This window comes from Fragaria vesca, linkage group LG7 (genome assembly GCF_000184155.1).
Source record: "Fragaria vesca subsp. vesca linkage group LG7, FraVesHawaii_1.0, whole genome shotgun sequence".
NCBI classification, from domain to species: domain Eukaryota; kingdom Viridiplantae; phylum Streptophyta; class Magnoliopsida; order Rosales; family Rosaceae; genus Fragaria; species Fragaria vesca.
In genome coordinates, this window is record NC_020497.1 from 20,692,884 (window position 1) to 20,705,489 (window position 12,606).

The window sequence follows — 12,606 nt, forward strand, 5'->3', positions numbered from 1 at the left end:
GTTGTGGTGGTGGTGTTCTCGTCTCTTCTTTGTTCTTGTGTTTCTTAGAGGCTGAGGATCAACCCCCCTCCCCTACCAGTAATTCCGTTAGCTCTGATTGTTTGTTTTTTTTGTTGTCTTGTTTCTCCATTTCCTTGTTCCACGTCAATTCAGAATCAGAATCAGATTCAGTTTCAAGTTACATTCAAAAGGCCCATTGTTTTTGGTTTTTGGTTTTTGAAAAGCAACTGTACTGGTACCCTTTGGCGTTTTTTTATGTATATTGTGGGCGGGTGTGTAATAGTTTTGTCTATATAAGTTGGAAGGTTGTTGGGTTTTGAGGTGTGGAAGAAGATGACGAAGATGATGAAGGGTAGGGTGTCTAGAAATGGAAGCTATGCAATTGCTTCGTCTATGAAAGATGGACATGATCAACAGCCTTGCATTACCTGCACCACATTCAACATCCTTGCTCCAATCTACAAGCGCCTAAGCCATGAGGTATTGTATATATACTATTCATTCCCATTTTACCATTAAAGGTTTAAGTTTTGATTTCATTGCATAAAAAGCTCTAATCTTTTATGCTACTTTCAATCATATTGTTAATGGGTATTGAAAGATTGACTCTTTATTCATTGATGGTCAATAAATTTGGCAATGGGGGGTCGTCGTTTTGCCTGGTTTTTGTTCTTTATACATTTATAGCATAGAGCTTTATAATGGGGCAATCTGAATTTGATCCATTTCAATGACATGTAGTTTACATTTGTTCTGATTTTTGTGGGGTTTGGGTTTTACAGGACCCTGGTTGTAGGGAAAGCGATCACAGGGCTTATTGGCTGGCCAGAAATCACATGATTTTGGATTGTTTGTTGGCTGAGAGATCGTCCATTATTTGTCTTCAGGTTTGTGTTTCTTAAGCGTTTGATGGATTGTTGGAATGGGATCAGAGTACTCATAACCTTTTGATGGCCTAGTACTAACATGGTGAATATGTCTCTCTTCCTATTTGGTGTTGACAGGAGTTCTGGGTTGGGAATGAAGAGCTTGTGAACATTTATGAGAAGAGACTTGGTGATGCTGGTTATATCAATTTTAAGCTAGGAAGGACAAACAACCGCGGTGATGGTATGTCTTCTTTCATTGAAAGATCTATAGCATCTTTACATCTCATTTTGGATGGGTTTTAGAATCTCAAACTTATTTAGTGCTTGTTTTGTTAGAAAGTTCTAAAGATGATCATCATCTGTTATTGTTGAAAACAATAACAGAAAACATAGCTGAGATGGAGAAAATTATTTAAGGGTTTCTGATGGGATATGAAGGCCTGAAATGAGAGAGGAAAAAAAAAAAAAATTAGATGTCAACTGAAGAGATTGAGTTTGAAAGTAATATCTTTGTCCTGGTTAGACAGAGAATTGATTACACCTGTTAAGATTGGCGCCTTGAACACAGCTAATTCAGTGTGTCCTCATTTAAGACTAATGTATTGCAATAACCTTTTATGCTTTGTTGGAATTTTGTACTATTGTCTTCATTGAATGTGAAACACAGACCCCCATTATACATCAGCCTAAGTTGTTTCCACTATACAGGTTTGCTGACTGCAGTGCATAAGGACTACTTTAGAGTTATAAATTATCAAGAGGTGCACTTCAATGATTGTGGAGATCGTGTTGCTCAGTTGTTACATGTTGAATTAGCTTCCCCAGTTTCACAATTTCGAAACAATGATATTCGGCAGGAAATGCTCATTGTGAATACCCATTTGTTATTTCCTCATGATTCAAGTTTATGTACTGTACGATTGCGTCAGGTACCTTAATCCTACATTTCATACTCTTCTATTTTATGCATATAGAATGACAATATCATTTTAGTTATTACTTGTAACTCAGTGTGTATACCTCTGACAACAATTTCTTTCTGTTTATAGGTGTACAAAATCCTACAATATGTGGAATCTTATCAGAAAAAGAACATACTTAACCCCATGCCCATCATTCTCTGTGGTGATTGGAATGGAAGCAAACGTGGACATGTTTACAAGTTCCTTAGGTCCCAGGGGTTTGTATCATCTTATGATACTGCTCATCATTACACCGATGCAGATGCACACAAGGTCAGTGTCTTCAGTTTTACCCCAAATAATCTGATCAATCTTCTAGTGCCTGTTACTAACATTTTTCAGTCTTCGTATAGTGGGTTAGCCACCGAAACCATCGAGGAAACATATGTGGGGTTGACTTTATATGGCTTCTTAACCCAAATAGTTACCGGAAACTACTAAAAACAAGTTGGAGTGAAGCAGTATTTGGCATGTTCAAGGTCAGCAAGACGATTCTTTGATCGCATACTCTTTATCAGTTTCATTATATTTCTTTTAAAGATGAAGTTATTACTTTCAATTGTTACGTGAAACTTATATCCTTTTTCAGTCTCTAATGGTTCAAATTTTCACATTTTCAGTATCTACTACGAAGAGCTTCACTGACAGAAAGTGATGCCTTCGCCTTTTTGAAGGCTGACAACCCGGGTGATTACATTACTTATTCTGACTTCTGTGAAGCCCTCCGACAGGTGTGATGTCAATTACAACTGAGTTTCTTTTCTCTACTTTTTCTACTGCTTGTTAGTTAATCTGCCTAGGTGGTTTATATTATGCAGCTTAATTTGACTGGTCATTGCAATGGACTTAGCCATGAAGAGACCAAGGACTTATGGGTTCAAGCAGACATAGATGGCAATGGTATTCTTGATTACGAAGGGTTTCAGGTAAACTATACCGACTGAATATGTCTTGGCTTTATCTGTCTTATGTGCATCTCCACATTCCATTCTACTTTCTGGAGTCAGTTGGCTTAGGCTATTAAGTAATCAATATATTTCAGAACCATTAAAATTGACTGAGACTATTTGGCCTTGCAGCAGCGAATTTGGAATCTAACAGATGGTGGTAATGAGATCTGGGATGTTGGCTCTAATGGTATTCAGGAGCAAGCTATTGGTTTCAGTGTAAAAAATGCAGTTCTTTTCCCTCCTGAAGTGGAGAAAGGAACGTGGCCTGAAGACTACTCTCTTTCTGATCATGCACGACTAACTGTGGTTTTCTCACCGATAAGAATGCCATGCTCTCAGATGATCGCCTGACCAAAGTAGAACTTTGGGATCATGACTAGTTTATAAACCATCTCATTGATTTGAGTCAACCTTACAGCCAGATTGTTGGAATGGAGCAAAACCTGCTGAATAAAGAGAGGAAAAAGAAGTCTGATCAACTTGCGTGTTGATGCTGCGCCTTTCTTCCTGTGCCATCCTCAGAACCTTAATCTTTCATACACCAGTGGTGACTACATCAGTGCCAACAAACACATTAGCATGGGAGCCCCTGATCTGCAGCCGCTGAATTGACCTACCAGCCACATTATGCAAAGTTTCAATTTGCCTTTATGTGAGAAAAGGAAGCAAAGAATAACAGAAAGATATATATAGTTGTATAGCTGTACATATATGTAGTCTAATATAGAGTTTGTAGCTAGCTGTGCATATATGTAGGCTTCTCATTCTTGTAGCATGGTGATATCTTACACATTAGGTTTCCTTCAATTTACACACAATCACATTGTAAACAATTTTGCTCTCTGCAACAGAGATTGACTAATATATAAGAGCAACAACAGTTTTACATTTTGCACAGTTATACACTCAAGAGTTTGTTAAGGAATGCCCTTGTCCTGCGGAAGATGGTTGATCAATCCGTAACTCAAAGAAACACAAAGCTTGGAAGCGCCAGATTCTAGAGCTTGCCAGAGCCTCAAAAGATTGCGAAGTGAATGTTAAATGATCATATATACGACGGTCTCAATCTTTCTTCTCAATCTTATGATGTCAGTGAAATTTAAACCGCATGATTCAGTATGCCGAAAATGTAACCGGACCTAAAGTATTGTTTGTATTTTGGGCCTGGAATAATCCTCCCGGGTTCCCTAGTTTTGGGCATAAAATGGGCCAAGTTAGTTATATTTTTTTATTTTTTGTCAAAGGTTCATGTCAATTAAGCTTTTCTTTTTGTTCTTGTTGCATGATGCACAAGTTAGCTCAAAAAAAAAGAGGTTTAAAGTGGAGGATGAATGATTCCTGGTAATTAATTAGTTTCATTTCTTTTTTGCTTTCTGGCTTTTGCAGATGGAGAATAACTTGATTACTAAATTAGCTTTAAGATTAAAGTTAAATTAGCTTTATCTTGATTACTAATTCCCGTCTCCTTCTCAAATTTCAGACCACTTTCCATACCTAGTATTATATACTCATTACCAAAGCTTTTCTTTATGTTCACACTATTTTGGGACTGAATGAAAGAGATGCACATAGTACTACTATAAGAGAAAAATGAAGCAAAAGGCCAAAAAGCGTGGAATATTTTGGAATCCTAATTGACAAAACATTAAAAGGTTTGAATCTTAACTTAAATTTGTTGATTATATATATGTATGTATGATCATCAACTATATAAAGCTCACGAGACAGAAGGTGGTGGGTGGTAATCTTTTAGAAAGTATATAGTGGAATACCCCATTATAAGCTTAATTGTTTATATAATACTGTTGTAATCTTTCCTCCTCATCTTAAGAGAAATTATGTGAATATCTTAAAGTATTGGTTAGAAACATTAGGTCCAACATAAGAAAGTTTGAACCATTAGTTTTTATTTTTGTTATTCCGTTACCTGTAATCTTAAGAGTCATATTGATTGATCAATTTATAATATCCAAGTTTATCACCAGAGAAATAAGATCACGTTTCTCGTACATTTCAGTGTATATCAGAACTTCATAACATTAACATCCTCATTTTATTTTATAAATAAATTTAATTAAAAGCTAGTGGGCGTCGTCGCTATTACAAAACACACAAGCTTCACTATCATGTAACACATTCATGGGCCTATGAATATGATCGTTGGGTTACCTCACACTCTAATTTCTAATCACACCAAAAGATAGAAACAAAAAAACGACAACAAAACCCACAGGAAAAAGACTCCAAAGAAAAAAATTTAAAAACTCCAAGTAAAAGCCAGAGCTCGACACGTGGACGCAACGCGTTGGCGGCAGCAGCAGCTTGGTAAAATATCTCATTGGCTTGCTTCCTCAACCTGTCGCCCGCGTTGCCTTCGTTACGACGCTTCGTCAATTCCCCATTCCACCCCTACACTCTCTCCAAAACCACACCCTCTACCCCCACAGCCTGTCCTCTTCTAATCCCCCCCACAGTGGCATCCCCGTAGTTTTAACAAAAACCAGGGGCTTTCAATCAGACGCGGTCTCCACTCGGAATTCAAACGCGGCTTGAAATATATAAAGGCGAAAGCACTCGGACTCCAGAGCAGAGTCTCTCTCTTTTTATTTTCAGACTGAAAGAACAAGACTGAAGTGGGACAGACCTGAATCCTCTAAATTCCCAATCTGAGATATCTTTACATGGTTTAAGATTTAGGGTTTACATATTGAGCGACTTTTGATCTTTGACATGGTGATGGATATGGGCGTGGTGTCACTGTCCTCGCTGCCGTTGGGGTTTAGATTCAGGCCGACGGATGAGGAGCTTATAGAGTTTTATTTGAGGTCCAAGATCAATGGCCGTGATAAGGAAGTCAGCGTTATTCGGGAGATTGATGTTTGCAGATGGGAGCCCTGGGATTTGCCTGGTAAATTTTTTTTTATGATTCGTTAATTTCTGTGTGTTAATGATTGGTGGTGAAAATGATGAGTTATGGATGTAAAAAGTGAAAAAAAGATTGTAATTTGGATGAATAATTAGCATGAAAGAGGGTAAATTAGTGAGGAATGTGATGAGTTTGTTAATTCTGTAATAATTTTTGCTGTTTGTTGATGGGTTTTGTTCCGATTAATTAGTATTGAATGAAAGTATTAAACTTTCTTTACTTATCAGTTTTTGGTGTTTTTTTTTATTTTTTTATGCAGATTTATCAGTGATACAGACGCAGGATCCGGAATGGTTCTTCTTCTGTCCACAGGACAAGAAGTACCCAAATGGGTTCAGGTTGAACAGGGCTACAATAGCAGGGTACTGGAAGGCTACTGGTAAAGATCGTAGAATCAAGTCCGGAGCAAACTTGGTTGGAATGAAGAAGACCCTCGTCTTCCATAAGGGGCGTGCTCCCAAGGGTAAGAGGACCAATTGGGTTATGCATGAGTACCGTGCTACGCAGAAGGAGCTTGATGGCACTAATCCTGGCCAGGTTGGATTTCCTTCACCTTGTATAAGTTGTTTGTTTGGTGTCATATGAGCATTTTAACTTGTTTCGAGAGAATATTTGGGCTCCATAGGCTTAAAGGTCACATTTTGAGTACACCATTGAAATGTAAATTGTATGATTTCGCAAGAACATCAGAATCTAATTAACCTAGTGTCCATGTCCAGGGAAAGATAGCTTAGTGTCCAATTGGTGATTTGGATGATTGAATGAGGAATTGGTGTTATGAGCATAAAGATTGTAGAAACTTCTTTCATGATAGATGGAACTTGTCGCCTACAAGGAGGCAATAAATTGAAAAACTTTGTTGTCAAAATCTCCCATTGAAGTTTTACAATTAAGTTCATTTATACATAAAATATGTTAACTTTGTTGGTATGAAAAATGAGGTCTAAGTTGTAAGAAGCATTTAACAAGTCTCAAGTCTTAATTTCTTTGCATAGAAATTTGGTTCCTTTTTTTTCTGTGGAGGTTCAGGAGTGTGGATTTATGTGGCATTTTGTTTTCACTTATCCACCACACATGCACATATCACTGACCTGCAATTTAAAATGACTAGATGTTCAAAAGTATTGATGAGATGATGTTGTGTTTTGCAGAGTCCGTTTGTCCTCTGTCGCCTGTTTAAAAAACAAGATGAGAGTATCGAAATTTCAAACTGTGATGAAACTGAACCAGCTGTATCCTCCCCTAGCATTGTCAAATCTCCTCTTGAAGACACACAGTCTGCTCAAACACTGGTTCCACCATCACCATCATGTCAAATGCAACCTAAAAAGCTTCATACTGGAGCAGAATGCATCAATGCTGATAATTATGATGGGATGACATCAGACCCTTTACCAATTAGTGAGTGCCCTAGCAACAGCTGCAATGATTATGATGGACCAGATCAACTGGATCTGCCGCTTGAGGAATATTTAAGCAGATTTTATGACCCCCAGGAAGAGCCACCATTTTCCCCATTGCACTCACAATTGGAAGTTGAGCATTGTTACCCTGGTAGCAATGGCTTTAACAATGGTCATAAAGGGGTGCAATTACCAAATGACAGCATTGAGCAAGATGCAGAAGTTTCTGAGTTCCTGAGCACAATATTCAACTGTTCGGAGGAGTACTCCTTTGAAGATTTGGATACTCTAAGTTCCGCAATTGAAAGTGAGACCAAGAATGTTGTCCCCTTTAAGGACTATGGATCATGCAATGCTGCAGACCCAAATCTGAATGATGTACTGGTGAGTAGAAGCTTTTAAGATAATTTTCTTTTTCAGTATGGCCTTTCCAAGTTTTGGCTCCGATCTGACATTGTCGAGCGTATGCATTTAATTTCTGTTTGATGTTCTTTTAAATTATCTCTAAAAATTATTCTATTCTCATCTCATCCAGTTTATGGCCGAGCTTCAAACTCCTGTTTCATTGGAGGGGAATGTCGACAGAAAGGGTCCCATCACTCCCATGCAGATTGCAACAACTCCGCAGAATTATGGTATAATTCTTTTGATATTAACATCGATGATTGTGGGAGATGACTAGATGAATGTTAAGAAATTAATGCGTTGCCATTTTTTTTTTTGCAGAACAATCCTCAAAGGTTGAGGTATCAAGCAATCATTCAAATTCACTTCCAAGTGCTGGCACTGGGATTAGGATTATGACTCGCCAAACACCTTCAACTAGCACCTTAAGACCGAGTATTATGACACAGGGTGAAGCACCAAGACGAATAATGTATCAAAGTAAACTTCAAATAGGGTCAATTCAATGCAGGAATGTTTCTAAAAACCTGCATTATAGACCAGAAGACCATGAAAGGAAACTAATCGCTGTGGAGGTGAGAAGCGCAAACAATGTCAAAATCTGGTGAGATTTGTTCAGGGGTTGATAATCCTTTTAATGCTGCTTGCAGGAGACACGAGATTCAGAAAAGAAAGCTAGTAGTGATGCTGCTTTCCATGCTGGTAATGCTTTGGATGAACCCCCGGAGACACTCATTGTTGAGTCCAGTGACCAGACTATTTCCGCAACACCAAATATCACATCACTAGGCAGCATTTTGACAGGCAAAGCGATCCCTTCTGTGGTCTTGAAGGCTTCTCCTGCTGGCCATTCTATTTGGTCATTTGCGTTTATGATTAGACTAGTTGTGGGTGCATTTTTGTTCATAGTATTTGCTAGCATGTGGGGATTTCATAAGTTTTGAAGCTGCTGGAAGACCTTTCGCCGTGCATTTGGCCGGAGACCCCAAATTTTTGAGAGGGGTGCTTTGATAGGCTTATAGGATTTAGTATCTTTAAATTTTGTGTAGTAGTCTATCGTGTATGTTCAGCCGCAAAGTTCTTTTGTTCGATAAATAAAGATATGAACTTCAGTATTTGCTGCACGTTTTTTATCTGAAGTAGTTGGCTCTTTCTGAGCAACAACAAGCAATTACTACATGGAACTTGGGAAGTCGCACATCTTTGCCTGTGATTTTTGTTCATGAATCGATATCGATAAACGTTTGAGGCCTTGTCTTGATTCAGAGACATTGGCCATGGCTCCCTAGATAGCCAAGCCTCTAATGCAATGAGAGGAAAGAAGAACTTACATGTAGTATAGTAGTATTGAAATGTCGAAGTCAACTACCTTATTGGCAAAACGTCATGACTATTTTTAGCCAACAACCCCTCTTATCTTCAATGACTGGTTTCTACTGCTATTGTCTTTCTTAGCAAAGCACAGCAATACAAGCAGATTGATGACATGAATCCTTGTTCGATCTTCAATTCACTTCTAGTTTTACATCTCTCGGTTTCTTCCTTCTGTGTCATCCATGCCACTCTGGACCAAAACTATGCACAAAAGATTCTAAGCGCAGCCCAGGAAGACAAAAACTGGTTGGTCTCAATAAGAAGGCAAATCCATGAGAACCCAGAACTCAAATTCCAAGAGCACAACACCAGTGCTCTTTTACGCAAGGAGCTAGACAGACTCGGCATCTCTTACTCGTACCCAATTGCCAAAACTGGCATTGTGGCCTATATTGGGACCGGTGCTGGCCCAGTTGTGGCTCTTCGGGCTGACATGGATGCCCTCCCTATGCAAGTAATCGAGACCCTTTCCTTTTGCTATTAGGAAATCTAGTTTTTGTTGTGATTTGGTATGATTTTGGATGTGTTTTGATGTGTACAGGAGCTTGTTGATTGGGAGCACAAGAGTAAGATTGATGGGAAGATGCATGGTTGTGGTCATGATGCTCACACCACTATGCTTCTAGGGGCTGCTAAGTTGCTTAGTCAACGGAAAGAGAAACTTCAGGTTAGGGAGTTCTACACTTTCATGTGATTCTGGGTTTCTGACAAAATGAATGTCAATCTGACATTAGTTTCAATCTTTATTCAGTTGGAAATCATAATATTCATTGATGAAAATATGCAATATTGTGTTGAAATATATTATACTAGCATGTTGTGCTGCAAGAATGAATGCCCATGTTACAACAGGATTCAATGTGTGTGTTGAAACTGTAGAGTGCCACTACGAAAATATGAAATCTTTCGAAGTTTCTGTTAGAATCTGTCATACCATCTTGTTGTGCAACCTAAATGAATGTCTATCTGCGCACACAGTTTCATTATTTCTTTGGAAAATGAGCGATGAATGCAAGGTTTAATAGAAGAGGGTTCTTGATTTTAGATTCAGACAGATTTTTCTTGATATGGTGTTGAAGGGTACGGTTAGACTTATTTTTCAACCTGCTGAGGAGGGAGGTTATGGAGCAGCCGACATGATAAAAGAAGGTGCTCTTGGTGAAGCCGAAGCAATATTTGGGATGCACGTCGATTTTGAGACATCCACAGGAAGCATAGAAACCATTGCAGGGCCACACTTGGCTGCTGTTAGCTTTTTTGAAGCAAAGATAGTCGGTGAAGGAGGGCATGCTGCAGGTCCCCATGACACTGTTGATCCAACACTTGCTGCCTCTTTTGCAATTTTGGCATTGCAGCAGATCATCTCAAGAGAAACGGATCCCCTCCAAAGTCAAGTGAGTCTCTTTCTCCGGTAGATAAAATCCATGCAGTTTCCATATAATAGCTTAATATTGATGAATTTTCATTGCTTGTCAATGGGGGAAGTGAAGCTACAAAACTGTTGCTTGACATGTATGAAAGCACTTTTATATATTATGGCTCTACATAATCTCAGACAGAGCCTTTTTTTTATTTCAGTTGCTCAGCTTTAAATCCAATTGCTCCATTGTTGGCCCAAGACTCATTGAAAACTTTTTTGTACTGACATTTGGATGAAGTAACCCACCTATGTTTCATCAGTTAAAAAAAATCAGCTGATTGAATAGGCATATGACAGTAACGATAACGTAAGAACCTCCACTGCAATAAGGTCCTAATAGCTGGTTTTCTGATGAAGGTTCTATCTGTCACTTATGTTCGAGGAGGGACTGCATCCAATGTAATTCCAGACTATGTTGAATTTGGCGGCACATTAAGGAGTCTTACAACAGAAGGCTTGTACCAACTCATGAAGCGATTGAAGGAGGTACGCGGCATTAACCTTTTTCTCATTAGACTTGGTAGAAAGAATATGTTGTTGCATACTATCATCACCATATAATTCAGTGTTCCATCACCATATGTATTGGAAGAGCCTCTAGGTGGCATCTGGACGGTCTAGGCGGCCTTTAAGTTGGTGATGCCCAGCTAATTATTTGGGATTTTTTGCAGGTTATTGAAGGGCAGGCAGCTGTGCATAGATGTACTGCATATGTTGACATGAAAATTGAAGAGTTTCCCCCAATTCCTGCTGTTGTTAATGACGAAAACTTGAATTTGCATGTAAATAGGGTTGCGAAACTTGTGCTTGGTCCTGAGAATGTGAAGGTTGGCAAAAAAGTGATGGCAAGTGAAGACTTTGCTTTCTATCAAGAATTGATTCCTGGAATCATGATCAGCATCGGAATAAGAAATGTGGAAGTGGGTTCAGTTCACTCACCGCACTCCCCTTACTTCTTTCTTGATGAGGGCGTCCTTCCTGTCGGGGCAGCATTACATACTGCCTTGGCTGAGATGTACTTGAACGAGCACCAACATTCCGCTATACAGTGAAAACTCCAGAGTATAGTTCTGGAGAAATCTTGATGATTCCTACTGCTTTAATTGGTGTGCTAGCTTATTTAGTGCTCTGTAAGCAGGAAAAGGAAATTAAAATACTTGCTTCGATTAGTGATAAACTTGTATGTAGAAGTATAACAGAAAATGAAAATTTTCTGGTTGAAAGTACTTATTAAGTGCAGTAAAATAGTGACATGATATGAATGTTTAATTTCCTCATACAATAGGATAGTGAGAAATCAGTTGTATACATCCAGCTGAATGAGTAGTCGAAACTGATCTAGTGTTAAAGACAGTGGATCCCATATTTGCTAAAAAGGACACAAAGCTAGCATGGGTAACCTGATCAGCAAAATCCTCAAAGGATACAATGTATGCATTCCAAAACATCCCCATAAACAGCCCATGTTGTTCAAAGGACTTCAAATCAGGAATAAAGGAAAACAAAAAGAAAGGCAGTCCATGGAAGATGTTGATGTCTTATGAAGCATTAACCTACTACTGCTTTCTTGCTTGCCCCAACAATGCCAGCAGTTTGAAGAGAGGGCTCACTAGTTAAGGCAGATCAGCTCCTATTTGTTTTATGTTCACCGGCAAAATTATATAGCATACATGATATAAAGATGTTTGATAAATTGTCTCAAATTCGTTTAGAAAGTTTGGAGCAGCTAATCAAGCTAATGTGTGCTACTGCATAATAATGCTAACACTTTACACTATTATTTCCACAGGGCACAGGTCCACAACACAGTAGACCATGTTGGAGAAGGAAGACGACATTGGAGCTATGCAGCGCCATACATGCACTGCATCTGAACTGTGGCACAAAATAGTTTTCTGGTAAGATATATTGAGAATTTGAGATCGACTTTATCCAACACCAGCAAGCCAGGTGGCCTAATAATACTGTCTTTTCAGGATGCTGAGTACTAGGAACAAATTAAGAGAGAATAAATGGTGGTTGATAATTATGATTACTTTACTAACTAATCAAATCCTAATCATGCATCTAGATTCTTCACCAATAAACCTCATTCGATCACCTCTAACATTTGAAAATGGAGAAAGATATAATCAACCTGGTCAACCTAAATTCTATTTGGTCTGCATGCCTAGCTTCTTTTCGAGATTTTGAGCATAATACGATCGAGCTAACTGGAAAGATCGACATAATGTTGGTTGTTCATACTTAGTGGTTGTGTTGAACCACCAAACGCATCTTTTCAGCTCTTTCTCTCT

At 38.6% G+C, this 12,606-nt stretch overlaps 2 protein-coding genes and 1 pseudogene across 3 annotated transcripts; all 3 read left to right on the forward strand.

Annotated features, from left to right (window-relative positions):
• Positions 1 to 288: 288 nt before the first annotated feature.
• Positions 289 to 3,586, forward strand: LOC101308812 (uncharacterized calcium-binding protein At1g02270-like). The gene is made up of 9 exons (XM_004307852.1): positions 289 to 480; positions 783 to 887; positions 1,005 to 1,110; positions 1,578 to 1,798; positions 1,919 to 2,104; positions 2,185 to 2,310; positions 2,452 to 2,562; positions 2,650 to 2,757; positions 2,911 to 3,586. Exons 1-9 carry the CDS (start codon positions 334 to 336, stop codon positions 3,130 to 3,132), a joined length of 1,332 nt encoding a protein of 443 aa, XP_004307900.1. The 5' UTR covers positions 289 to 333; the 3' UTR covers positions 3,133 to 3,586.
• A 1,800-nt stretch (positions 3,587 to 5,386) lies between these two features.
• Positions 5,387 to 8,628, forward strand: LOC101307932 (annotated as a pseudogene). The gene is made up of 6 exons (XR_185298.1): positions 5,387 to 5,689; positions 5,967 to 6,244; positions 6,859 to 7,494; positions 7,646 to 7,745; positions 7,837 to 8,090; positions 8,166 to 8,628. The product of XR_185298.1 is annotated as an uncharacterized LOC101307932 (transcript).
• A 270-nt stretch (positions 8,629 to 8,898) lies between these two features.
• Positions 8,899 to 11,966, forward strand: LOC101306466 (IAA-amino acid hydrolase ILR1-like 3-like). Its single transcript, XM_004307845.1, has 5 exons — positions 8,899 to 9,343; positions 9,431 to 9,556; positions 9,969 to 10,283; positions 10,667 to 10,795; positions 10,981 to 11,966. Exons 1-5 carry the CDS (start codon positions 9,002 to 9,004, stop codon positions 11,359 to 11,361), a joined length of 1,293 nt encoding a protein of 430 aa, XP_004307893.1. The 5' UTR covers positions 8,899 to 9,001; the 3' UTR covers positions 11,362 to 11,966.
• Positions 11,967 to 12,606: the final 640 nt, after the last annotated feature.